General features: G+C 40.3%; 1 protein-coding gene across 6 annotated transcripts in view; it reads left to right on the top strand.

Moving 5' to 3' along the window:
* The window catches only part of ARHGEF3 (Rho guanine nucleotide exchange factor 3), a 305,569-nt gene extending 278,941 nt beyond the window's left edge, over nucleotides 1-26,628 (top strand). For all 6 annotated transcript variants that reach the window (XM_053897823.1, XM_019469998.2, XM_019469997.2 and 3 more), the window contains 7 exons: nucleotides 1,881-1,943; nucleotides 4,022-4,118; nucleotides 4,291-4,367; nucleotides 10,106-10,363; nucleotides 19,004-19,174; nucleotides 22,479-22,665; nucleotides 24,418-26,628. In XM_053897823.1, coding sequence (XP_053753798.1) covers nucleotides 1,881-1,943; nucleotides 4,022-4,118; nucleotides 4,291-4,367; nucleotides 10,106-10,363; nucleotides 19,004-19,174; nucleotides 22,479-22,665; nucleotides 24,418-24,770 — 1,206 coding nt within the window. In that variant the 3' untranslated portion in view covers nucleotides 24,771-26,628. The remainder of the gene's footprint in view (nucleotides 1-1,880; nucleotides 1,944-4,021; nucleotides 4,119-4,290; nucleotides 4,368-10,105; nucleotides 10,364-19,003; nucleotides 19,175-22,478; nucleotides 22,666-24,417) is intronic.
* The last annotated feature ends 804 nt before the right edge of the window (nucleotides 26,629-27,432 follow it).

Raw genomic sequence — 27,432 nt, 5'->3', positions numbered from 1 at the left:
CATAATCTCGTGGTTTGTGGGTTTGAGCCCCACATCAGGCTCTGTGCTGACAGCTTGGAGCCTGGAGCCTGCTTCGGATTCTGTGTCTCCCTCTCTCTCTGCCCTTCTGCTGCTCACGCCTAGTCTCTCTCTCAAAAAACAAATAGACATTAAAATAAATAAAGTGAGATGCTAGGTGAAAGCACACTTAAAAAAAGGCATTTAAAAATAATACATGCACTGAAAAAAACCTGTGAAGAAACATGACAAAATCTTAATGATGGTTAAAGATGGTATTACTGGTACATTAAAATTTTCTGCTTTTGTGTTTTGTAACACAAAAGTTTCGTAACTTTTTTGTGTTTTCCCAAGTGTCAGTAGTATAAATATGTAATTTGTACAATCTGATAGAGGGAAGGAAGGAAGGAGGGACTGATTCTGCAGATCAGATTATTAAGGCACAGTGAATATAAATTCACCCATCTACAGCGTTACAGAGCTGTGATTTGAACCCAGGTCCTGTCCTACTCCAAAGCCCATGGTCTTCCTGGTGACAGTGTGCTGCCCCACAGCAAACATCGAATGTGGTGTTTCTCAGTATGGGGTTCTGGGGTTTTCCTCTCCTGGAGGCCACATTTGGAAGTCAGACAGTCAGGCCTGTGGAAGTGAGCTCTAGTAAAACAGATGTATAAGGAAATCTGAGGAAGGTCCAGATAAAGTCTAGTTAACTGCATTGTGCCAATCCATTTCCTGGTCTTGGTAATGCTCTGTAATGCTCTGGCATTACGGAAGATGCCACCATTGGGGGAAGCAGAGTAATAAGTGCACAGGACCTCTCTACACTATTTTTACAATTTCTCCTGTGAGTCCATAATTATTTCAAAGTAAAAGGTTAACAAGATAGAGTGCCAGGAGGGCATGACATGGAGGCTTTATGGGCCTCAGGAGGGGCCACCATGCACTGGCCTCTAGTACAGTATTCCGCCTCCACCTGCTTTACCTGAAAACAAACTCGTTGTCTTATAGTCCACCAGCCCCAGAGATGGAGGGCACTCTCCAAGCCTGCTCACTTTTTCCCTTTAGTCTGAAAGAAATGTAGTAGTCCCCAAACCGTCACTCCTATTAAAGGACTAAACGTATCACCCTTCAACAATTAATGTTTGCCAACAGTTTAGACTCCCAGATGAGTGAAAGAGTATTCTACACATTATAGTTCTTAAATTATGATGGCTTAGCAGAGCCAAATTAGAAACGGTCCATTTACACACTCTTACACACAACTGGCTCCTAGAATTTTATTTATTGTACTGTGTAGGGCTGAGAAGTAATTTAGAATGAATTAACTCCACCAGACATTTAGAGTGATAAAATATTGGATTCTTCCTACAATTCCAGCCTCAAGACAAGTGGCTGATAAGAATAAAGCTTTCTCCTGAGATTCACCTTCTGTTGAGTAGAGCAAAGACAAATTGTGATGGCCCAGTTCATAATACTTCCATGTCCATCACTGAGAACAGACCCCAAAATCATTTATGATGGCTGCTGCGCACACGAGAGATGCAGAACCCAACTGTCATTATTTTACCTAAAAAAATTCCCTCTTGCTCTGCGGCACCCAAGTTCTGTAACATGAAAGATGACTTCCTGGGTTAGAAACATATGTGAAACCTCTTTCTCCCACAAACAGGTAAGCACATTATGCAGAAGTATTGCAAAAATTGTCCTTTATAGGTTTTAGCTACTAGATGCATTTGCTACAGGTTAATTTAACTTTTTAAAGAATCCTTTAAAAATACTTAAGAAGTTGGTAGATTTGGGGCTTTGGGCAACAGAACCAGTGCTGTTTGAATTTGGTCTCATAAGTGGAATGTTCAGTGGATGTGTTTTTTCTTTGCTTATAGGCAATCTTTGAGCTTTCCCAAGGAGAAGAAGACTTGATAGAGGACTTGAAATTGGCAAAAAAGGTAAATATGAATCCAGTGGTCATTTGGGCCACCTCCTTTTTTTTCTTCTTCTAGTTAATTTCACATTTCTAAGATTGTGCCGTATGAGAACTCTTTTTTGTGACTAACACAGGCCATCAACAATTGAGAAGAAACTGCACCAACCAAGTAGGGGGGAAATGGCTCAAAACAAGAAGGTTCTCTGGACTTGGTGTCTGTCAGGGTTCTCCTGTGCATGTCTCTAAGGCACCTCAAGTAATACTTGAGTTTAATCAGAAAGTGTTCACAGAGGCCTGGCTCTACATATATTTCATTGTCTCTCATGTGGGGCCTCCTTACCCATGGAAGAGAGGGTGTGGACGTCTGAAACTGGAACTGTGTCTTAGAAATAAGGTCGTTTGAATCTCTTAAGTAGAGAAAGTGGTAAAGTAAGACAATTGCATGCTATCATATAAGCTAGGGTCTTTTATATAGAAACGTGTGTTTTAATTACATTGTGTGCTGGAGGGGAGAGGAAACCTGTGCCTTGTAACCTGTATAGTCTTGACAACAAAGCTTTCCCAAAACCTTTCCATTTCAGTGACCCCCATGAAGGCTGAAATCCAGATTCCTTCATCTAATATTCCCAGCCTCTTTAAAGAATTAAGGGTTGGAAAGATGCCTCCCTTCTCTTACGTGTCCTTAGTCCAGATTCCTGCTGATATAAAGTGTCCTCTGTAGCATTCCTGGGAGATGGCCATCCACGCTTTGCTTGGACACAGCCAAGAAACTGAGTTTTAGGTGGGGCTGGAGGAGGAGGAAGACAGAGATGACAGAGAAGGCGTTTAACTCTGAGAGACATCTTGTTCCCCCTTCCTGTGTCAAGACCAAGGCTAAGCACCTTAAGGGTGTTTCACTGCCTTCCTTTTGCTTGTGGCGGTTCTACCTTCCTGGAGAGCCTTCCTCTCCTTTCAACCATCTGCATCCAGCCGTCCTCCAGGAACTAGCTCAAATCTCAGCTCATTCTTCACCAGTATTTACTGCCTCCTTCTCCATTCAGACAGCTCATCTTAAATCTGCTCTGAATACTCCAGCTTTAATTCTCTCACCCTCGAGGCAGTTATGATTTGATTGATTTTTGCTACTATGTGATATCTCTTCTGTTTTTAATCTTGAGCTATTTTTTAAACATATATCTAATTATCCATGTGTTTTTCTTATCTCCCAATGAGCTTTATAAATATCCTTGGAGGCAGGGATGGTGCCATCTGAGTCTTTGTGCTCTATTACAGTGGCCTATAACTGTGTGTTCTTGTTTAATTATCATTAATAAGAGGTGATAGGATTAACAGAGATTTTTCTGTCTTGGCTTCAAAGCAATCATAAAGGATGCCACCACTTTTTCTTTCTTCCTTTACTTAGTTTAGATATGGACTAATTGAAAAAGAACCTGCTAGTAACTAATTTTGTATAAACAGATATTTTTAAGCTGCAGGATCTTCAATAAAGTAAATTTTTAAAACATCATATGAATCAAGTCTTCTCTATACTTAGGATTTGTGCCCTTGCCTAGATGTAGGCTATATTAGAATAAAAAAGCTTTTTAAAAATCTGCTTTGGTTTATCAACAACCGCAAAAGGCTCAAGGCAATACTAGATTCTTATCTGTTCTAGCTACACCCATCTGCTGCTTCCATAGCATTATGGGAGATGTTGTTTGGGGAGAGCCAGGTATTTTGTTATTATGTAGGGCCTCACAGACACAGACACCATTTTACATTAACCACTTGCTTCCTCTGATTAAAAAAAAATGTTTTTAATGTTTATTTTTTTGGGAGAGAGAGAGCACGTGTGTGCGCGCACACACACACACACACACACACACACACACACACGTGCGCACAAGTGGGGCAGGGGCAGAGAGAGAGAGAGAGGGAGAGAGATTCCCAAGCAGGCTCCGCACCATCAGCGCAGAGCCTGAGGTGGGTCTCAAACCCACAAATCGTGAGAACATGACTTGAGCCAAAATCAAGAGTTGGATGCTTAATCAACTGAGCCACAGGCACCCCACTTCCTCTGATTTTAAATGTTTGCTTCCATCTCTTGCCTTTCTTATGTAGGCCTATCACGACCCCATGCTGAAACTCTCCATAATGACAGAGCAAGAGTTGAATCAAATTTTCGGAACACTGGACTCTCTCATTCCTCTACATGAAGGTATAATTTTGTTCACACAATGAGTCATGACTTGTGGCTTTAATTGAGTCATCTTACAAGTCATGATTATGTAATAACTTGATTAACCCAGAATCTACTTCCAGTCCTGTTCATATTTGAATGCCTAACAAAATAAGCATGCTGTTTTTTTGTTTTTTTGTTTCTTGACCAGAGCTCCTTAGTCAGCTTCGAGACGCTCGGAAACCTGATGGCTCCACTGAACACGTTGGTCCCATCCTTGTGGGCTGGGTAAGAAGAATTCTCTGGTCTTGATTAAAAATAAATTTCAATAATGTAGATGGGAGTTTCATTTGACTAGACTTCTTTTGTTTTTAAGTTTATTTTTGAAAGAGAGAGAGAACAAGCAGAGCAGGAGCAGAGGGAGAGAGAGAGAGACAGAGGATCCCAAGCAGACTCCAGACTCTGAGCTGTCAGCACAGAGCCCAACACAGGGCTCAGTCTCAGGAACCGTGAGATCATGACCTTAGCTGAAATCAACAGTGTAGACGCTTAACCAACTGAGCCACCCAGGCGCACCTTAGCTAGACTTTTCTTTGTTGGCAAATGTTGGTTTTACTTCAGAAGAAATTTAAATGGCAAATTCTTAGCAAAATTTATCATTCTGTTTAGGCTTTATCTCTTTAAAGTATGGAAACAATTTTTTCCTGATTATGAATTCATAGCATTGAAAGATAACTTGGCCTTTGGCAGTAAGTAAAGGCACATATGAAACAGTTACTAGTTTTATATCAAGTAAAGTAAAACTAGTTAACATCCAATTTAGGCCAATTACTAATAATAAAATTATTACCCTTTCTACTCCAGTAAATATTCAGAGACATATTCTTATCCACCACCACCAAAAAAAAAAAAAAAAAGTGCTTTATTTAGGCTACAAAAAAACCCCCCAAAAACTCTCATGGTAAAATGTAATTTCATAAGCAAGTAGTACTAAACATTGTTAATGTTCAGCATACATCTGATTATAAGTAACTTCATAGGAAGGCTTGGGATTATGCTGACCTTCATCCCAAATAACCCATTCTCTTTCCTAATTGAACAAAGAAATCAACTGTGACCTTAGATTAGGGGCTTATGGGTCAATAGATTATGGTCTTGGGTGGAATCTGTGTTTTGTTGGGTGCGTAATGCAGTTGTTCATTTGCCCAGGCATGCACTATTTTCCCAGTCCTCACCATTCCCTGTTACTACATTTCAGTTTCCTTGGAGTCTTGTGTGCACCACCCCAGCTGCAAGTGGTCTTCAGTTGTCATGAAGTGGGTAATAAAAGCAGATCACTTCCATGATTTCTTCCAGGCAGGATTAGATCTCTCATGCCTCTGATCCACACATTGTTCCAGAAAAATAGGCAGGAAGTGCCACAGCAGCAAGCATTAAGTCATTCCACTGTTTGGGGAATGTTTTGTGAAGGTTAAAAATCCTACTATCATGTGAGTTCCCTTTATCCAGTTACATTTGTATTTATATTTTAAACTTCCTGTGTCTTCGAGTTCCTACGTTTTGACGTTGATCTCTTATCCTAACTTCTGCTTCTTTTTTTTTTTTAAGTTTTTTATTTATCTTGAGAGAGTCAGGGGAGGGGCAGAGAGGGAGAGAGAGAATCCCAAGCAGGCTCTGCACTGTCCTCAAGGAGCCCGACACAGGGCTTGAATCCACGAACCGTGAGATCATGACCTGAGCTGAAATCAAGAGTCAGATGCTAAACCTACTGAGCCACCCAGGTTCCCTTAACTTCTGCTTCTCAATTACTTCCTTGATCAAGAAATTTTGAGGGTTTCATGACTGAGATAGCTTTAGTTCACAAGTCAATTTTAGCACTGGGGCCAAAATATCCCAAGGACACCTGAAAGACAAGCAATGTTCTGAGATGAATAATTTAGAAAATGTGCCTTAATATTTCAGGAGAGGCATTCATCTTATATTTTTGACTTTCATTTTATTATAAGCTGTGGTAGATGTTTTAACTTCTTTAGCCTTCAAAGAAATTTCTCTAAAGAAAGCCAGCCAGCTGGAGACAGAGAAGGTGTCATGAGAAGAGAGATTCTGCCTCAATATTTCTTAAACTTCCTGAGTCTGTGGGCTGCTTTGATGGCCAGGGAGGGGGGGGTGGGGGACAATGAGGCTGCACACCAGAATTAGCAGGATGCCTGCTCTGTGTTTGATGAGAAGGCAACATAGGACAACATGGTTTCCTTAGGCATCATGTACAAATTGTCAGTTCATGCCAGAAGCAAAAGTGTTGGTGTTTGCCTCATAATTAACTTTTTCTGAAATAAATGTCTGCCACTTTTATTAGGAAATTGGTTTGATCTGGGGGCAGCTTTTGCAGCCCTTTTCTGTACACACTCAGAGGAAATGTGACTACCCCCATTGCTATCTGAACCCTTCAGACATCACATGAGGACTTGCAGCTTGAAGAGCAGCCCAAGATTAAACAACCAGCCCATTGTGACCAGGCCTCATGAGAATGGCCCTTATTGATCAGGCCCCACGAGCTGTTAAATGTTTTCCCTCTTTAAACTGCAGATGTGTGCATGCGAGTGGGAACTGTAAACCAAGTGGTACATCTGTTTGAGTTCTGGTCTTTTTAACAGAACAAAATAAACATCTGAGTGGACTTTGAATGAGAAAAAGTCAGAGCCCATTCGACCCATGAAAAATTGATTTATTTGCCGCCCCCCCCCCCCCCAGCTTCCAACTCCCTCAAGGAAAAAAAGGTGAAAAAAGAAACCCTTTTAAACAAATGAGCCTCCCAAGTGGGACATGCCTGACCAGTCCTTTTGACCTTAGATGAATCAATTACTTGTACTTTGAAGACCTAAAACAGAGTGGTGGTTTTCTCAGGGAGCCACTGTGGTCAGTGAGGATCTGTCTCCTGGGCGGGTAGGCCTGATTTCATTCACCCCTCCATCGCACAGAAACAACCTCCCAAGTGACTTACCTTCATGCTAACATTTTTTCAGTAATAAAATAATTGATAAGTTCTCCAAGCAGCAAGTTCTTGTGTTAATTTGGTTCTAATTCCATTTTAATTGTATAGGGAGAGGCAGAGTGCATGGAAGCAAAAAACAGATTTGTTCTATTGCTTTTCACAATGTTAGGGAGTTAGAAAGAATTTCTAAAAGTGAAAGAGTTTCCCTTATAAGTTCTCAATAGTCTATTTAAAGACATGTTGTGTAGTTCAGAGCTTTGGGGGGAAGGGTGGGGGAAGAACATGCTTCAGGCCGGTTTTGTCTCTAGCTGGGCAAGTGGTTTTGTTTCTCTAAACCACAATTTCTGCAGTAAAAATATCCCAGGGATAAATAATAACAATAGCTAGTACTTACTGATTCTGTTTTGTTTTTTTTTTAATGTTTATTTATTTTTGAGAGAGAGAGAGATAGAATGTGAGCTGGGGAGGGGCAGAGAAGAAGGAAGACACAGAGTCTGAAGCAGTCTCCAGGCTCATTTGGGGGAGAGAGAGAGACAGAGTCTGAGCTGGGAAGGGGCAGAGAGAAAGGGAGACACAGAATCTGAAGCAGGCTCCAGGCTCTGAGCTGTCAGCACAGAGCCCAAGGCGGAGCTCAAACACACGAACCACGAGATCATGACCTGAGCCAAAGTTGGATGCTTAACCGACTGAGCCACCCAGGCGCCCCAAGTACTTACTGATTCTTAACCAGAAACCAGGCTCACATACTTGTTATCTGCCTTATCTCATTAAAAAATAGTATATGCCTTTTGCAAGTGGGGCAACTGAGGCTCAGAAGAGTCACCTGATACTGTCCAAGTTAGGCTTTGAAACATAATTATACCTGGTTCCAGAGTCTGCCCTCTTAACCACTGTGTTATCACCTCTCATGTTTTATATAAGTGAATGTGCATGTATTTGGGAACCAAGATGTGAACATTCTTCATTCTCTAACAAGTTACAGATCACTTGTGGCCTTTTCTAGCCAGTGGGTTGAACCAGATAGCCTTTCAGGTCTTGCCCAGGAAATGAGCACCCAGTCAGGTGTGGACACAGGACCAGAGCTGGATTGGGTTGCCATGGCAGCAGGAATGGCAGGATCAGAGAGGAATGGCCCACTGGACGGTGAGCAGCAGTGTGGTTGGAGTTCCTCACTAGTATACATCCGACAGTTACTGCTGATTTGTTTCTCTGTAATGAAAACATTCGGCATTTCCAGGTCTTTTCAAAAGGCGAGGAAGTGGAAATGAAATTAAGAGGGCCTGAAGCTCTTTTTAATTAACTCTGAAAATCTAAATTACAAGCCACAATACCACATCTGGGGTGTGTGTGTATGTGTGTGTGTAAGTAGCAATTATCATTTACTTTCAGATATAAGGTTGAGGAAAGAATTTCTGCAGCTCTTTTTTTAACACAAAGGTTTGTGTTTTTTTGTTTTTTGTTTTTTGTGTTTATGACACATAAGGAAGGTAGACCTTTCCAAAGAATGTGAAACTCAACAGTGGACTTAAACATTACTTCCTTGGTACCTTTGTTTGGTTTCAGTTGCTGAGAAAATAATTTCAATAAGAGGTACCAAAAAAACACCACAATATTTATACTTTGACCCATTGTTCAGATGTTGCCACAATTTATTTTTAAGCCATGTTCCCAGACCATCAAATATTACCTAATCTGGTAACTATTAAGCATTCATTTATTTGTTCATTTGGAATATAAAGTTTGAATGTCTGCTGAATGGTAGGTCCAATGCAAAGTGTTGAGGATGCAGAAATTAAAGCCCCTCTTGCACTGAATCCCTCCATAGGGCAGGTGTCCTGGTAAATGTGGCTTCTTAATCCAAGGGAGAGAAGCAAACACAGGGGGTGCCATTGGCTGCATTTTATTGTTTCTGCTACCTTTCTGGGAGCTGACAGCCTATGCATTAAGATGGTGAGTCTTGGGTGCCACTAATAGGGAGGTGTGGAAAAGGGAGATGAACAGCCCTTTCACTGGGTCTCTGACTCTGTGTTTGCATAATGTGACTGATGGGACATATCAGGGAAATTAGTATTTTGCTGGAAGGAAGATAGAGGAGTAGAAGTGTTCCGAAGTCTTTAAGCTTAAATTGTTCTTTGCATGGTATTGTGATGTTAACCATTAGGTACAGCCAAGAATCTAATTTAAAAGATGTTTCTAAATGCTTCCCGCATCTAATCTTTTCCTAATTGTACTTTTGCTTTAAGTTCCTGGAGTTCTTCATAATTAGTCCACCTTGGAATCAGGTAACCTTAAACTAATATAGAGATGCTTGCATGGAGCCATGCAAAGAGCTCTAGAGTCTGACACTTTGCTTTCTTTTTATGCCACTAGGTCTTCTAGATGAGTTTCTTATGAATAATTTTAAAAGAAATCCTGTTTTGTTTTTTAAAGATAGGAGGCTTTCCCCTCACCAGATACTTTTGGAAATTCAGGAAAATTTTGAGTTGCATGCGTATACAGTTATTCTGGTTCTTTTGCTCCTAGCTTAGATTGGCAGAAACGCGAACAAATTACGATGGGGTCTTAACAATCAAGAAAGTAAATACACAACTAAGAAAATAACTGTCCCTCAAGCAAGCTAAAGCCTAAAACTGTTCATTCCCTGCTATTTAAAAAGTTCTATTAAGGGTGCCTGGTGGCTCAGTTGGTTAAGGGTGTAACTCTTGATTTTGGCTCAGGTCATGATCTCATGAGTCATGAGTTTGAGCCCCAAGTCAGCTCCGTGCTGACAGCACGAAGCCTGCTTGGGATTCTTTCTCTCCCTCTCTCTCTGCCCCTCCCCAGCTCATGTACTCGCTCTCTCAAAATAAATAAACTTAAAAAAAAAGTCTTGGTTGAAAATTCCACTAGTCTGTCTCCTCCAGCCATGCAGATAAGGGAATGTTGGCCGGGCCTGGAGACCAGTTTTGTTCAGTCCCCACATGTGATACTAGCTCATAGCTTCAGAGCACAATTAGTTCCACACTCCAAGCCTCCGTTGATGTTTTTTTCTTAGCTGCCTTGTCTCAGCTCCTACGACAGTTACTGCAGCAATCAAGTAGCCGCCAAGGCTCTGCTGGACCACAAAAAACAAGATCACCGAGTCCAGGATTTCCTGCAACGATGTTTAGAATCCCCCTTTAGCCGCAAACTGGATCTCTGGAATTTTCTTGATATTCCAAGAAGCCGTCTAGTGAAATACCCTCTGCTTCTTCGAGAAATCTTGAGACACACACCAAATGATAATCCAGATCAGCAGCACCTGGAAGAGGCTGTAAGTTCATCTGTTTCTTCCTCTCTTTCCCTTGTTGTTTTCTCCCATAATGTCTAGGAGATTGGGTGAGTGAAGGGTCTCTGGGGACATGGATGGGACCCAGGGGTCTTGGCTTCTAAGCTTGGAAGCTGCCAAGTCATGTTTTTATTTTGCAAGTCACTTCTTCTCTCTCTGCCTCACTCTCCTAACCTATAAAATGCAGTGTTTACATGAAATACACTCTAAGGTCCCTTTGATTTCTAAAAGTTCTTGCTTCTGTACAGGTGCCTCTCTGATCTGTAATTACGATTAATAATAAACTGTAATGTTTATTACAATGGTTGTGAGGGTTAAGATCTCTGGAGATTTTAAATTGAATGTCTTTGTGTAGTTAGCAAATGGGAGTTGCCTCTTCCCTTAGCCCCTGAACCTATTTGTGAAGTTGACACCTATTTCAGATCCAGCTCTCCTCGGCCTCTGATTGCAGTGAGGGACCTAATCAAACGTCCTGCTCACCAGCAAATGTTCATTAAATATGGGGAGAGATAGATTCTTAGTAGCAAGAGAAGACCAGGAAAAATGGGTCCATATCATGAGAATATTGTAAACGGTGAGTGTTCTGTCCAGAGAGCTTGGGTCTGATTGGGGTGCTCTGCGGGACAGGGAGGCAATGGCAGGCCAGGAGGAACCAGTGGCCTGAGAAAAGGTATGGAGAAATGACAGGACAGGTAATGTCTGGGGAATACTTTGGATCAGTCTGCCCAGAGAAGAGGATACTCTGAGGAAGCAGCAGGAGAGAAGGCTGAGGATGGGAGTTCAGATCTGGTTATGAGGATTTTAAATACCAATTTGAGATATGTTTCCTTTGTTGTGTTTTGTTTGTCTTTTTTCCTTTTTTTTAAATTTGTTTTAATGTTCATTTCTGAGAGAGAGAGAGACAGAGCTTGAGTGGGGGAGGGACAGAGAGAGAGCGGGGGACACAGAAAATCCAAAGCAGGCTCCAGGCTCTGAGCCATCAGCACAGAGCCCAAGGCGGGGCTTAAACTCACAAACTGTGAGATCATGACCTGAGCTGAAGTTGGACATTTAACCGACTAAGCTATCCAGTTGCCTCTCTTTTGTTTTCTAAGTAGCTGGGATTCAGGGTTCACAGCCCAGCTCTATCACTGGCAAGCTGTGGAAACGTGGACACATTACTGTCCTTGTCTGCAGGATGGGGGACAGAGAAGGAAGGGACTAGGGGCAGGAAGCAAGTTGAGAGGATGCTGCAGAGGTCCAGGCATGCAGTCATGGAAACACACACAGGCAGGAGCCACAGGGATGGAGCCTTCGAGACTAATTCAAAGGGCTCATTCCCTGACTGAATATTGAACAGAAAGAGGATTTGCATAGATGACTTGAAAATCAAAGTCCATGAAACCTGCTGAACAAACTGCCTATTTTCTCCAATAATAATAATAAGTAGTAATCACGACAATAATAATTATAGCAATACCTGCTGGCATATCTTGAATACGTAGTAAATTGGCTTTATATAATTGCTTTGTAGGTTATGTATCTCATTTAATCCTTATAATAACCTATGAGATAGCTATCCCTATTAGGACCATATTCCAGATAAGCCTTGGAGGGCTTAAATAACTTGCCTAGAGCCAGAGCCAGCAAGTGATGAGGTTTGTGTCTGAACTCTGCTGGTGTGGACTGCAAATCCTGTGCCTCTTCCACTTCTTTATGCTCCTACACCACGGAGCTGAAAGCCTAGATGCTTCTTTGAGTCCCCCTTGCCTGTAGAATTGCAGAAAGCTATCTGGGGCCACCAGGCTTTGTGGAGAGGGCCTCACTGGTGCCGAGCTGGGCCAGGTGCCTCCTTGTAGGGATAGTGAAGAGTGTAGACTCTCTTGACTAATGGCAGACACACACAGACCAGGTCCCCAGTCCTGCATAGATGGGGGGACACAGGCACTGGGTATGAGGCCCATCTCACTTCATCATATCTGTTTTTATTACTGGGACGAGTACAGTAGCATTGCCTCCTCTCCATATTTCATCCCAGCAAGTGTGTGGTCTGCAGGAATGAAAACAACAGGGAGCTCGAGCTAGTCTAAATAATTACTTTTTTGAAGCACGTGAGTTTGCTCTGAGTTTACTGTTAAGATTTCTTCTTTTTAATATGCAGCATGAAAGAATAATGCTGTTTCCAAGATCCCCCAGTGAGCTAAAGCTTGGGTTTAAAAACAGATAGGAATATAATTGTTTGCAATATGAAAGGATGGACCGGTTTCCCTAGTGCAAAAAATGTGATGTCATTTTTACAAGTTGAATCTGCACCTAGTTATTCAGGCAGATTTGTGTGTGAAGCATGGAATAGCTGTATTTCAAAATGTCTGTAAAGCAAGTCTTCCTAATGCCCATTTATACATGGAAGCACAGCAATGTTTTTTGTGGGGTGTTTTCGTTGTTGTTGTTGTTGATGATGTTTTTGTCTTTTCAAATTCCTCTGGGCATTACCCCAGATGGGCAGAAATATTTAGCCCTGTACTCTTGGGTACATTGTGAATGCTTGATAAACATAAAACCCATAGTACCAATGTAGCTTGAATTACAAATTCCCTGAATAAATTTTCCACCTCTGAAAAGGGGAAGATCAGAGAACTGTTAATAAATTGCTCCTACATCCAATTGTCCAGTCCTCTGATTAGGTCTAAAAAAAGGCCTTGCTTTTACTGCAGTGCATAAACTACCACGTTTTTATTAGAATTTCTTTATAGTGTTTTGGAGGGTTGATAGACATTTTCCCCAAAAGAGAACATTTTTAAATAGAACTTAGGATATTCAGAAATTCCAGAGGTCTGGTTGTTTAACATTTTAAATTCTAAGGAACGTTTCAGCCCAAACCTGATCTGGCAGACCGTCCTTTCCCTCTGCCCGCCCCTGTTCCCTAGCTCCTAAAAAAAAAAAAAAAAAAAAAAAAATCACTGGAAGCAAGGAGAACAGTCCTGCTGTTCCTGCAGTGCTGGCTGCTATTCCTGGTTCATGTCACAAGCCTACGAATAGATGATATTACCGCTCAAGGAACTAGACAGGGTTTTCAGATTTCACTTTGAGGATGACGATTACAGCCTGTATGGGTTTAACCCTTGTTCTGTTACCAGATATCTATCATCATCTTGCTTTACCAGTCGTTTCCCTTTGGTTTGAACCCTGATCAGAGATGCAACAATAAATTTAACTTAAATGCAAAGCTACTGTGACTATTTGCAATGCAGTCTGCTATATTCAACTGTATTTCTTGCTGCAGTTCTACAAAATAAATTCCGCTCAACAACCAGTGCAAAGATTAGATGCTTATGGTGTACAGGTGGATATAACTAAAAGACAATATTTTAATAAATGAAAGCAGACCCGGAGGTGCTATTTTAATGTCCACAAAGAATGTGGAATTACACTGATATATTCTATTGTTTTGTCTCTATTTTTTCAAACATCAAAGAAAGACGTAGCATTTGACAGTAGTCATAGCTGCCCAAGGAACCACTGCAGTGTTTGAGCTTATTAACCTTCATGTGATGTGCCAGCTGTTCAGCTTCTGAGCTAAATTAGGAAGTGAACATGTATTTAGTACATCATCTTTCTGGTTTCCTGGATACCTATACCAAACTCAGAAAATTGACTCAAGACCCAGTTAATTACAGGTATACCTAGTAATAGTAAACTAAGAAGAGCCACAGCAATTAATGCTACTGGTTTAAAAATAAGGGAAAAGTATAGATTCCACTACATATTAAAAATGTAATAAGGTAAAAGATCAAAGTAGACTGGGTGCCTGGGTGGCTCAGTTGGTTGAGCATCGGTCTGAGCTCAGGTCTTGATCTCAGGGTCATGAGTTCAGGCCCACATTGGGCTCCACATTGGGCTCCATGCTGGGCATGAAACCTACTGAAAGAAGAAAAAAAGATTAAGGTAGGCATAAAACGATTTGTCAGATACCTCCCATATATTTTTAAGCTTCTTGAGGGCAAGGACCCTGTCTCACTTCTTTGAATGCTGCCATCTAGTTCCACACTGAACCCATGATCAACAAGGATTAATTGAATTAATTTGAAGGATGAGTCATTGCTTTAGTATGTGTTGTGAAATTTCTTTTTTTTTTTAATTTTTTAAGTTTATTTATTTATTTTGAGAGAGAGGCAGAGGAAGAGAGAAAGCAGGGGAGGGCCAGAGAGAAAATCCCAAGCAGGTTCTATGCCATCAGCAAAGAGCCCAACGCAGGGTTCAAAGTCACGAACCATGAGATCATGACCTGAGCTGATATCAAGAGTTGAACTCTTAACCAACTGAGCCAGGCACCCCTGAAATTTCTTTTTTTGTTTGTTTTTGAAAGTAACAATAATCAGTCATATTTGAAAACCAAAACCAAGAGGGGAGAAAAAAAAAAAAAAACAGAGAAAGTTTATGGACAAAAGTGTTCTTTTTATTGTTTTATGTTAATAAAACTAGGATTAATTTCATAGGATTTATATTTAATGCCAGATTGACATTAAAGTCCAAAAGGATTGTTTTATGATACAAAAACCCTGGTTTTTTCTTTAAATGATACGTTATTTTTTTTATTGTCAAAGTAGTGCTACCACCAAACTTTGGGAAATAGAGGAAAGAATAAATGAGCTTTGAATCTTGTAATAGCTACAGAAGTATACAGATTATGCATCTGTTCATAGGATACAGTCACCAGACTTCAGCGCAGAGCTGTAAGATCTTATGTCAGACTTGCGTGGAAGTGCCAAAGTTATAACCGGGTAGAAGTTTCTATCCAATTGGCTTTGGGCAGAAGGTATCATTTCATTAGCATGTGAAAAATAATTACTTAACACTTAGATTTTACTGCCAATTTAACAGATTATAAGATGTGGTAAGTTCTCATGGAGTAAAGGCCTCTTTTAAAACCTTGCTTTTCAGCTATTGGTTTGTTTTTCCATTAAGTAAAAGTGACCAAGGAGAGTCCTTATTAACATTTCTCATCTATTAAGCTCTTTTCTATTAATACCACCACAAGTCCTGGGTTGCAAAGGTGGCTAAATATTCACAAATCAATCAGCGTGATACACCATACTAATAAAGAAAAGGATAAGAACCATAGGATCATTTCAACAGATGCAGAAAAAGCATGTGACAAAGCACAACATCCATTCATGATAAAGACCCTCAACAAGGTAGGTTTAGAGGGAACATACCTTAAAATCATAAAGGCCATATATGAAAAACCCGCAACTAATATCCTCAATGAGGAAAAACTGAGAGCTTTTCCTCAATGGTCAGGATCAAGACAGGAATGTCCACTTTCACAATTGTTAGTTAATATAGTCCTAGAAGTCCTAGCCACAGCAGTCAGACAACAAAAAGAAAGAAAAGGTATCTGGGCACCTGGGTGGCTCAGTCGGTTAAGCCTCCAACTTCGGCTCAGGTCATGATCTTGCAGTTTGTGAGTTCAAGCCCTGTTTTGGGCTCTGTGCTGACAGCTCAGAGCCTGGAGCCTGCTTCCAATTCTGTGTCTCCCTCTCTGTCCCTCCCGCCTCGTGCTCTGTCTCTCAAAAATAAATAAATGTTAAAAAAAATTTTCTTAAAGAAAAGACATCCAAGTCTGCAAGGAAGAAGAAAAACTTTCACTATTTACAGATGACATGAGACTCTATATAGAAAATTCAAAAAACTCCACCAAAACACTGCCAGAACTGATAAACAAATTCAGTAAAGTCTCAGGATACAAAATCAACATACAGAAGTTGGTTGATTTTCTATACACCAATAATGAAGCAGCAGAAAGAGAAATTAAGGAATCAGCCACATTTATAATTGCACCAAAAATATTAAGATACCTTGGAATAAACCTAACTAACGAGGTGAAAGACATCTTCTCTGAAAACTGTAAAACACTGACTGATGAAAGAAATTAAAGATGACACCAAGAAATGGGAAGACATTCCATGCTCAAGGATTGGAAGAACAAATATTGTTTAAATATCTATGTTACCCCAAACAGTCTGTACATTTAACGCAATCCTCATCAAAATACCACCAGCATTTTTCATAGAGCTAGAACAAACAATCCTAAAATTTGTTTGGAACCACAAAAGACCCCACATAGCCAAAGCAACCTTGAAAAAGAAAAGTAAAGCTGGAGGCATCAGAATTCCAGACTTCAAGTTTATATTACAAAGCTATAGTGATCAAAACAGTGTCGACTGGAACAAAAGTAGACACCATAGATCAATGGAACAGAATGAAAACCCAGAAATGAACCCACAACTATATGGTGAACTAATCTTTGACAAAACAGGAAAGAATATCCAATGGGAAAGAGACAGTTTGTTCAACACATGGTATTCAGAAAACTGGACAGCAAAAGAATGAAACTGGACACATACACACACAAAAAAACTCAATATGGATTAAGAACCTATATGTGAGACTTGAAATCATGAAAATCCTAGAGGAGAACACAGGCAGTAACCTCTTTGATATATATAGGCTGTAGCAACTTCTTTCTATATATGTCTCCTGAGGCAAGGGAAACTAAAGCAAAAATAAGTATTGGGACTTAATCAAAATAAAAAGCTTCTGTACAGCAAAGGAAATAACCAACAAAACTAAAAGGCAACCTACAGAATGGGAGAAGATATTTACAAATGACATATCTGATAAAGGGTTACTATCCAAAATATGTAAAGAACTTATAAAACTCAACACGCAAAAGATGAATAATCCAATTAAAAATGGGCAGAAGATATGAATAGATATTTTCCCATATGACCAACAGACATAAGAAAAGATGCTCAACATCACTGATCATCAGAGAAATACAAATCAAAACCACAATGAGATATCACCTCACACCTGTCAGAATGGCTAAAATCAACAACACAAGAAACAACAGGTGTTGGTGAGGATGTGGAGAAAGAGGAACCCTCTTGCGCTGTTGGTGGAAGTGCAAATTCCCGCAGCCACTGTGGAAAACGTTGTGGAAGCTCCTCAAAAAGTTAAAAACAGAACTACCCTACAATCCAGCAATTGCACTACTAGGTATTTACCCAAAGAATGCAATAATGCAAATTCAAAGGAACCCATATACCCCAGTGTTTACAGCAGCATTATCTACAATAGATAAGATATGGAAACAGTGCAAGCATCCATCAACTGATGAATGGATAAAGAACATGTGGTGTGTGTGCGTGCGTGTGTGTTTATGTACACACGCACGCACACACACACACACACACACACACACACACACACTAGATTATTACTCAGCCACAAAAAAAGAATGAAATCTTGCCATTTGCAATGACCTGGATGGAGCTAGAGGGTATAATGCTAAGGGAAATAAGTCTGAGAAAGACAAATATCATGTGATTTTCTCATATGTAGAGTCTAAGAAACCAAACAAACCAGCAAGGGGAAAGAGAGAGAAAGGTGCAAATGAAGAAACAGACTCTTAACTATAGAGAACAAACAGGAGAGGTGAGTGGGGGATAGGTTGAATAGGTGATGGGGATTAAGGAGGTCACTTGGGATGAGCACCAAGTGTGGTATGCAAGTGTTGAATCACACTACATTGTACACTTGAAGCTAATATTACACTGTATCTTAACTCATTGGAATTTAAATAAAAACTTTTAAAAAATACTACCATGAGAAATATGGGACTGTTGGTCTTTTCACTATTAGAGGACAGAGGACCCTGCTGAGGAAGTCATCATTTTGCCTTTGATCGGTGTCATTGAGTTTTTACTCAACTAATTTTTTGTTCCTTTGGTTTTTAGCATTTTCTAACTTTTAGACATATTCATGTGATAGAACAACAACACATCAAAATAAATGCCCACTGATTGCGTATGAGTGCTGTATTCTTGTTGCTTTGTTTTGTTTCATTCTGTATTAACAACGGTACATCCACCATTGCTCTGAAATCTCTACCCCTAATTTATTTACATGTGCTATGGGCATGGGTATGAGTGTATGTATATAGACAAATGGTTCCCATCGTGATGCCTAGTGTCTTTTCTTTCTATTTCTAGTTCTCTGTCCTTTATAAATCATTTATGTTTATCACTAAAAAGATATCCAAACCATTTCTTCACACCCAATTTGCAAATACTGTTTGTACGTTAGATTGAGTACGTGTAGAGAGACCTTGAAACTGAGTTCAAATCCCCAAAGATGTTCCCTTCTTGGTCTACTACATTTGCTTTGTTTTTTCTCCTTGGCTGAAGTTTTTATATGCCTGTGTTTTCAACATTGTAAGCATGTTTTAGGAAATGTGCAACATAAAGCTCAGTAGTTATGAGTCCTGCACATTGAAAACTGTATATCTCTTCCTCTCAAATAGAAGTATGCATCAACATCAGTTTTATAAACAAATATCTGTATCTGTATATAAATATATATGTGTGAATATGTGTATCTGTGTGTACATGTATAGATGGATAGCACAATATATTAAAAGCATTTATTTATTTTTGCTGTTTCCCAAAACAGCAAGTTAGATAACAGAATCTCAGAATTAGATGCAAATCTATCTTGGTGACCTTCTAGGCTGAGCCCCTGGTACTTCTTGGTGTGGATGGTTTGCTTACTTTCCTCCTACTGTCTTCTTTGTTTCCACAGATAAACATCATTCAGGGAATCGTGGCAGAAATCAACACCAAGACCGGGGAATCTGAGTGCCGCTATTATAAAGAGCGGCTTCTTTACTTGGAAGAAGGCCAGAAAGACTCTCTAATCGACAGCTCGAGAGTGCTGTGTTGTCATGGAGAACTGAAGAACAACCGAGGCGTGGTGAGTGGCTCCTCTTCTTCAGTGGTCTCCTCCTGGGCCTCCCCCAACACTTAAGCCATTTGATGCTAAGCCTCCTGTTACTGTGCCTTCCCCATCAAGCATCTTCAGACAAAAATTGCTTTCCAGTGTTTTTTATATCACAGGATCCCATATATATATATGTATATATATGTGTATATATATATATGTATATATATATATATATACACATATATATACATATATATATGTGTATATATATAGTCATATATAGTTATATAGTTATATATATAGTTATATATATAGTTATATACCTTGTATATATGTATTTCTATATTACACATATAATTTATAAATAATATGGGTTGTCTGTTTCTAACTTATATTTATATATATTACACAAAGTAATATACATATTTTAAAATTTCACAACCAGTACATTTTCAGGAAGAATTTTGGAAACCAACATAGGGTTGCCAACTATGTATTTTGTTTGATCATGACCTTCAACAACAAATACAGAACAGTTAACATCTCCTCCCACTTTGATATCAGGAAACCAGGGTGATTTGAACAGGTTGTTAAAAGCAGGAAACAGAAAAACAGCTCTTAAATTAAAACTCTTAGCTTTATGAGAAATTCTTTGCGTTTTTATGGATTGGTACCCATCCACAGACTGCTATTTTAAGACCAGTTTTTGTTTTTTTAAAACAATAACCTACCCTCTATTGGCTGCATATCTAACTCTGCCCAATTTCCTGACTTTTATTCCTGAGTAGATATTGAATTTGTTCCTCCTCTCCTACATAGCAACTTGGACAGATCTCCCTAGAGCACTTAACTGCCATGGGTTGTAATTATCCATCTGTCTGTCACTATCTTCCATTATGCTATAATCTTTTAGGGTGGAGACTGTGTCTTGTTAATCCCCAGCACCAATTATGGGGACCTGACACATACTAAGCACTCAGTAATGTTAGGTGAATGAGTGAGTGAATGAATGAATGAATGTATAAAAAAGAATAGATTTGAATTTTATGGGAGTTCAAAATTCATTTAACTCATCAGGCTACTTTTATGTATAAGCAATAGAAATTAATGCTAATATGTATATAATTTTTATGTATTATGCATAAAAATGTATATATAATGTGTAGATTTTATTATAGATAATATATATTTAAATTCAATTTTGAGAAAGCCATTGAGAAAGAGAATCTCCACTTGTATTTCATCTTCAGTATCTAGTCAACCCTTAGAAGGGAAGCCAAAACTAGATTGAATAGTTCTTAATAAAGCTTTGATGATTCAAAGGACAACCTTTGACCTGGAGTATGGAGTAGCATTTGTAAGCAGGCTTGGAAATGCTATTTGAAATCACTGAGTGTATGTCATAAGCACCCATTATCAGAGCTACTAGGGATCCATCCAACTGCTGGTGCAACAGAGGTAATAAGACAGGTCACAGGCCACTGCTTGAAGAAGTGTTTCTGTTTGACTAGAGTTACTGATTGCTAGAAAGCTACATTCTGCTTCTTGCTGATTTTCAGAAAGCACCAGTGGACTTCTAATGTCTGATACTCCAACTTCTTGAACATTCTTTGTCAAAAGCCCTGTGGGAAATAATTGGGAAGATTTATCACTCCTGAGATGAGAGCGTATTCTCTTTCTGTCCATCAATCAAGGACTGAGACTCTCTGGTTGGATGTGCCTAGGGCATTAAAGATGAACTCTAGTTCATATTTCAAGCAATAGATTTTTTAAAACAAAGATAGTAGTTGGGGTGGGAGGTTTGTTTTAGTTGTTTTTCCCAACAGAATTATGGAAGTCATTAGGAACTAAGTCCTGTATCAAGAGAAAAGCTCAATCGTTTGAGAACTAAAAGGAGCTGAGACTAAGGAGGGGAATTCTCAGTGAACACTCATAAATAAGGGACGTTTTTCAAAGATTTTCCAGATAATCTGCGTTCAAATTGCCTACCTTGGCTGAAGGATTGATTGAAGTAGAAACATTGTAAAAATCTCTGATCATGTTTACAATGACAACCCCTTCTCCCCCCATCCCTAAAAGAAAAGTCTCAACATTCTTTCTACATTCCCCCCTCAAAAAAATAAATAAATAAGTCCTTAACTTGGTTATTTTTTGTTTTACTCTGTTTAAATGAACATTTGATCCTTTTGATAAACAAAATCCCACTCCTCAATCTCTTCCCACCCAGTACAAAATTATCATTTGTATTTCCACCAGCCAACATGTGGTTGAGCTTTAATTTCTGCAGGTGTGTGTGTGTGTGTGAGCATAGGCATGGGGGGATGCATCTTTTCTCCCAAATATAAAATTGTCTGATAATGCTGAATGTGCTTCCACTGCCCCAAATCAAGATTCTAATGTGAGTTTCCACCTGGGTTCGCGCTCCCAAATATCTCCACTGGAAAACCAGAACCCAGCTGCCAAAGTTGTAGATCTTTTCACTTCAATTCATCAGCATTTCCAAAGTGTGAGATGAGCCTGGCACTTGGAATGGAATAAAGCCGATGTACCCCAGCTCCACCCAGCAAAACGGCTTTCATGATGTGGTTGGAGACAAGCCTTTATTTTTGAGATTTTCTTTGTGCCCACAACACACACATCAGTCATCAGCCTTTAAAGTACAACCTCTTCAGAGAACTGAGGTTAACATAACCGAGATTAACATAACCGAGAAGGACCAATGCTTTGATTATCTTTCTCTGTGGCTACGGTGGCATGCTCCGGTTCCCTCAGGGATGGGCATTGTTCTGAGTTGGAGTGCCTGGATGGAGCTGATACTCAGCTCTGTGGTTTAAGAAACAAGTGTTTTTATGGGTTTGGGAAGCAAAGATTAATATTAGGCTTTGATATGCCAGGCACATCCTTTATAGACTATTGTTCAATATTATCTCTTAGGATTATATTAGGTGCTACAAACCAAAGCTGGGGTGGGGGTACTAACTTCTTTTTCTTTCATTGCCCCTTTATTCTACTCCCCCTTCTTATTTTTTTCTTATGGAAGCCAGAGGCTGTGTGTGTCTGCACAGGTTGTGAACTGCAATGTGAATGTTGTCCCTGAAGCACGCATTCCTGGTTGCAGATGTCTGTAGGCCCTAGGGAGTCACTCCCCCGTGAAAGACACTAGGCGCATCTGGGAATACCTCCAAGTTGCCCAGCTTCTGTTCTGGAGGTAGATTTGAGCCTAGAAATTCATAATACAATGTGAACCTGGTACCTGAGGACCTCTTCTCCACAGAAGTCCACTAATATTTCTAGACCGTTGCTTAGAGAAATCCTGTGGATTCTTTTCTCCTAGAAACTTCATGTTTTCCTGTTCCAAGAAGTGCTTGTGATCACTAGAGCCGTCACCCACAATGAGCGGCTCTGCTACCAGTTGTACCGGCAGCCGATCCCTGTAAAGGACCTCCTACTGGAAGACCTGCAGGATGGAGAAGTGAGGCTGGGTGGCTCCCTGCGTGGCGCATTTAGCAACAATGAGAGAAGTACGGATGGCAGTCGGTTTTGATCTGTTGAATGGGTTTGGTTGTGGTGGTTCAGAAGGAGTGGATGGCTGGGGGAAAGAGAGGAGCCATCACCTTGGAGTCAAACTACATTCCAGTGCTATCTCATCACTCACTGACTGTGTAACCTTGTGCAACCTCTGTGAGCCTCAGTTTCTCATCTGCAAAATGGGCATGTATGCATAACTACTTTATCAGGTTGTTATAAGGATTAAGATACTGCAAGTGAACCTGTCTGCACATAACAGGGGCTCTTTAAATTCCCCTTCTCTGTCTCCTTCCATTGGATAAAAGCATGCTTACTAACAGATAGCCCCTATGTAGATGCTGGCTCTTGTTGAGCCAGCAGACTCATCCCTAAAGAGGCTTAAGAATGGTCACCTGGTTGAGGATTCATCTGTAATTATGCAAACGGACCTCTCTAACTTGAGACTTAATGAACAAGGAAATTAACCAAGAGAAGCTAAGATGGCAGTGTTTACTGAGTGTCTTATATGTGTCGTTCGAGGCACTGGTATACACTGGTCAACTAAACAGTCAAATTCCTTGCCCCTGTGGAGCCTACATTGTAAGAGAGGAAGATAAATGATGCATAAATATTCAGGTGCTGTTCAGAGAACTAAACCCCAGCATGGGATAAATAGGGATAACAGTTGCCGGTTTGCTTTAGAGGAAATGATCAGAGAAGTCTTCCTTGAGAAAGTGACATTTGAGTGTTTTGGGTTAACATTGGCATCATATTTTCAAAATAATTATTTGTACTGCCTCTTACCTACTCATCAGTCCACCCACCCTGGTGGTAGTGGTGATGGCGGTGATGTAGTAGTAGCTTCTATTTCTTGAATACTGACTATGTGCCAGGCGTTGTATGAGCACTTACATGTATTATCACATTTAGGCCTCATGATAACCTTATAAGGTAGGTTCTCTTTGTTTCTCCCATTTTACAAATAAGGACACTGAGACACAGAGGACTTAAGGCACTTGCCCAAGAGCAAAGGGGGAGCCTGAATGTATCTAAAGTGGTGGTTCCCAGTCTGTTGGCTCCAGGGATAGTGCAAGGGGACTGAACACACACGCTTCTGTGAACCAAGCATTGCACATGGCATGCGGGGCCCGTTATGTGCCAGTTAAGCTAAATAAAATGTCTTCCGTGTTGCGCACTACCATTTTTCAAATGCACGTAGCTCCTATGGAGGTAGTTGTAATTTTATTTTAAAATGAAATGAAATTTATAAGTCTTTACATATCTTCTCAATCATTTGGGTACTCCATGTACATGTACTATAATGTGGGGGATTTGGGGCATGTTTTGATATTGCAAAGAGCTTCTTCAACTTGAAAAGTCTCTAGCTTGGGGCGGTTGTGGAAATTCCAGATTACCAGGCTCATCTTACACCTACTGAATCCAAACCTGTAAGGGGAGGGTCTCGGCATATATGTTTTTAATAAGCTCACGGGGGATTTTAACACACATCCAGGTTTAAGCTGATGTCCGTTTGCTAGCCTTGAGGGCGACTGAAAGCTACACTGGTGTCAACTCCAGGTCAACTCCAGTTGATTGATGGTGGCTGCAGGGTATTGCTGAGCCATGTCGCGGACCAGTGGGACACATTTTGTAATCAATTAATGATGTCTGCTCTGGTTCAGGGGGTTAATGTCACCATATATGTTATCTTTGCCCTGGGAGCTGCCTGTCCATTGATCTTTCTTATGCATGTTTTTCATTTCTAGTTAAAAACTTCTTCAGAGTGAGTTTCAAAAACGGATCCCAAAGTCAGACCCACTCGCTACAAGCCAACGACACCTTCAACAAACAGCAGTGGCTCAACTGTATTCGTCAAGCCAAAGAAACAGTGCTGTGTGCTGCCGGGCAGGCTGGGGTGCTGGACTCCGAGGGACCGTTCCTCAATCCCACCACCGGGAGCAGGGAGCCACAGGGAGAAACAAAACTTGAGCAGATGGACCAATCAGACAGTGAGTCAGACTGTAGTATGGACACGAGTGAGGTCAGCCTAGACTGTGAGCGCATGGAACAGACAGACTCCTCCTGTGGGAACAGCAGGCACATTGAAAGCAACGTCTGACAGAAGCGTGTGTACTTCCTGGAAGTAGCCCTTTGTCTTACCTGTACAGTATTTGCATTCCACACATGGAACGGTTTGGAGAAGCACTTTTTAATATTTTTGTGACCGTGTTGACCCAGTTTCTCGTATCTGTACCTTTGTCCTTAGTACTGTAACTGCCAATCTGTCTGTGTAAGCTGGGATCTGTGGCAACCGTTACCCTGTGTTGTATTCCACAAGTGTCTGGATAGATGGAGGGGTACTTGAACAAGTTACTTTCAATTGTCCTGCTGGATTTTAAAACTAGAAAAGAATCTCTAAACTACTGTTCCATGTAGATTGCTTAAAAGAGTCTTTCCATGTTTCTATAGTGCTTTTCTAGCTCTTTGACATGGTAGCTGAAGGCATGGAGTATACAGGGCCTTGCAAAAAGGGCATGAGGAAGTCACTTGTGTATCATGATGGTATTCGAAGGAAAATGGGAAAAGATCAATCCTTGCAGTGAACTTGGTTCAATGTTATCCAACCAGAAAGCATGAAAACATCCCTGGGGATTCTGGATCCTTAATTTTGCAAAGCAAGAAGCACTGTGTGGACCTTGCGATGTCATCCAGTGCATATTTGATGCAATAATCTATTAGGACGTGGAATAGTGTCTGACCTTAAAAGGACCAGCACAAAAGCAGCCGTCAGCTCTGAATCTTGAACTGAAATGCAGTTACACCGGGAGGAGGGAGTGTGTCTCTGTCAAAGTTGTTGGCTTGCCGTAGAGAGCCATTTCTAGCCTAAAACACCAGAATAGAACTCGAAAGGTTTGGGAATATCTGACAGAATAATGAGAAGGCCCATCTTCGTTTTGTTTCATCTGCCAAGCCCTACTCATATTTTGGAGCATTGAGCAAGAGACTGCAGGAGAGTCCATGCCTCTGTTCACAGAAACATATGAGAAGAAGAATTTGGAAGAAGTGCTTCATCATGACCTCTTACAGGAAACATTAAGAGAAAAGCCAGGTCTAGTGCCCTTCTGAGAAAGGCCAGAGCCTTGGGTTTTCCTGTTCTGCTTTTGGGTCATCACTTTGCCACCTTGGCCCTGTGCTGTGATCAGAGCCATAATTACATTCTCCAAAGGCCAATTTTAATTAACTCTGATTAATTAGAATCAATTAGCGAAATTAGTAACCTCTTTGTCCAGCTTTGGCTTACAGTGCAGGGTAGATTGCAGATCTTAAAAAAAGCTAACTGAATACACAGAAAAGCTCCCTGTGAGTGTAAATATTAAGGATGACCTGTGCAAAATTATTCCCACACCAGCACTAGTAGTAATGATTCTAAATTATTGCCAAAAAGTTTTTTTTAATCTTCTGTGTCTTTCGAGTTTACAGAAAGCAGTAAACGCTGTGTTGTCATTTTATGATGTACATCTAATATGTGCATTCAAAGAAGCTGTGTGACAAGATGTATCATTATAAAAACAAGGTAATATTACTTATTTTTCAAAAATGAAAAAAAATATTGTGGTCAATTATACCCTGTAAAACAGATTTCTGTATTTATAGATTTTAAACATGGTGAATTTTTTTTTCTATTACAAGTTTATTTAAAATTACTTTTGTTCTCAAATTGTTATTGATTTAGCAAGTGAATGAACTGCTGCAGATAGAAGGAGACAGAAGCTGAGAACCTGTTGCTTGATTATGGGAGAAAGAGTGAATCGTTCTCTGCAGGAGCCCTCGGCCACTTTGGCCAGTGGGTTGAGGCAAGAGGTCTGTTAAGTGCTGGCCTATGGGAAGAAAGTGAATGTTTTGATGAAATGAATGTTTTTGTATAAAGGCCTTAAACTTTTCTGGAAGCATTTCAAATAAATTACATTAAAATGTCATTCTCTCTGTGTATAGTCTGTGTCCTACAAATGTCAAATTTCAGCTATCTTCCTGGGAGGTTCTTTCTGAAATGTTTGCTTGTTCTGCCCAAATACTAACTTTAAAATAGGGTGCAGGATAAAATAAATGCTCTGATTTGATCTATCAAAACTTTTGTAGAAGTCCTATTTCTAAGATCTGTTTTTTTCAAGCATTCCCTACTCATTCGCTTAATTCATTTATTCATGTTTAACAACTGTGTCTTCAATCTGTACTGCATGTAAAGTCAAGGGATAAGTCATAACTGTTACAGGAAAAAAAGTGTTGAGGGGCGCCTGGGTGGCTCAGTCAGTTAAGCATCAGCTCTTTATTTCAGCTCAGGTCATGATTTCATGGTTCATGGGATGGAGCCCCACGTTGGGCTCTGCACTGACCATTCAGAGCCTGCTTGGGATTCTCTCCCTCCTTCTCTCTCTGCCCCTCCCTACCTCCAAAATAAATAAATAAACTTAAAAAAAAGTGTTGGGACGCCTGGGTGGCTCAGTCGGTTAAGCGTCTGACTTCAGCTCAGGTCGTGATCTCGCGGTCCGTGAGTTCGAGCCCCGCGTCGGGCTGTGTGCTGACAGCTCAGAGCCTGGAGCCTGCTTCAGATTCTGTGTCTCCCTCTCTCTGACCCCCCCTGCCCCGTTCATGCTCTGTCTCTCTCTGTCTCAAAAATAAATGAAGATTAAAAAAAAATTTTTTTTAAAGTGTTGAAACTCATTACTAGGATAGGTGACCGTTGAGAAACTTGAGGCCAAATAGTAGAAGGCAAATTCCACTTT

Source organism: Panthera pardus, unplaced genomic scaffold (assembly GCF_024362965.1).
Source record: "Panthera pardus isolate Hobbes unplaced genomic scaffold, ASM2436296v1 HiC_scaffold_8, whole genome shotgun sequence".
NCBI classification, from domain to species: domain Eukaryota; kingdom Metazoa; phylum Chordata; class Mammalia; order Carnivora; family Felidae; genus Panthera; species Panthera pardus.
The sequence above is the reverse complement of the archived record's forward strand: the minus strand, read 5'-3'. Positions and strand labels throughout refer to the sequence as shown.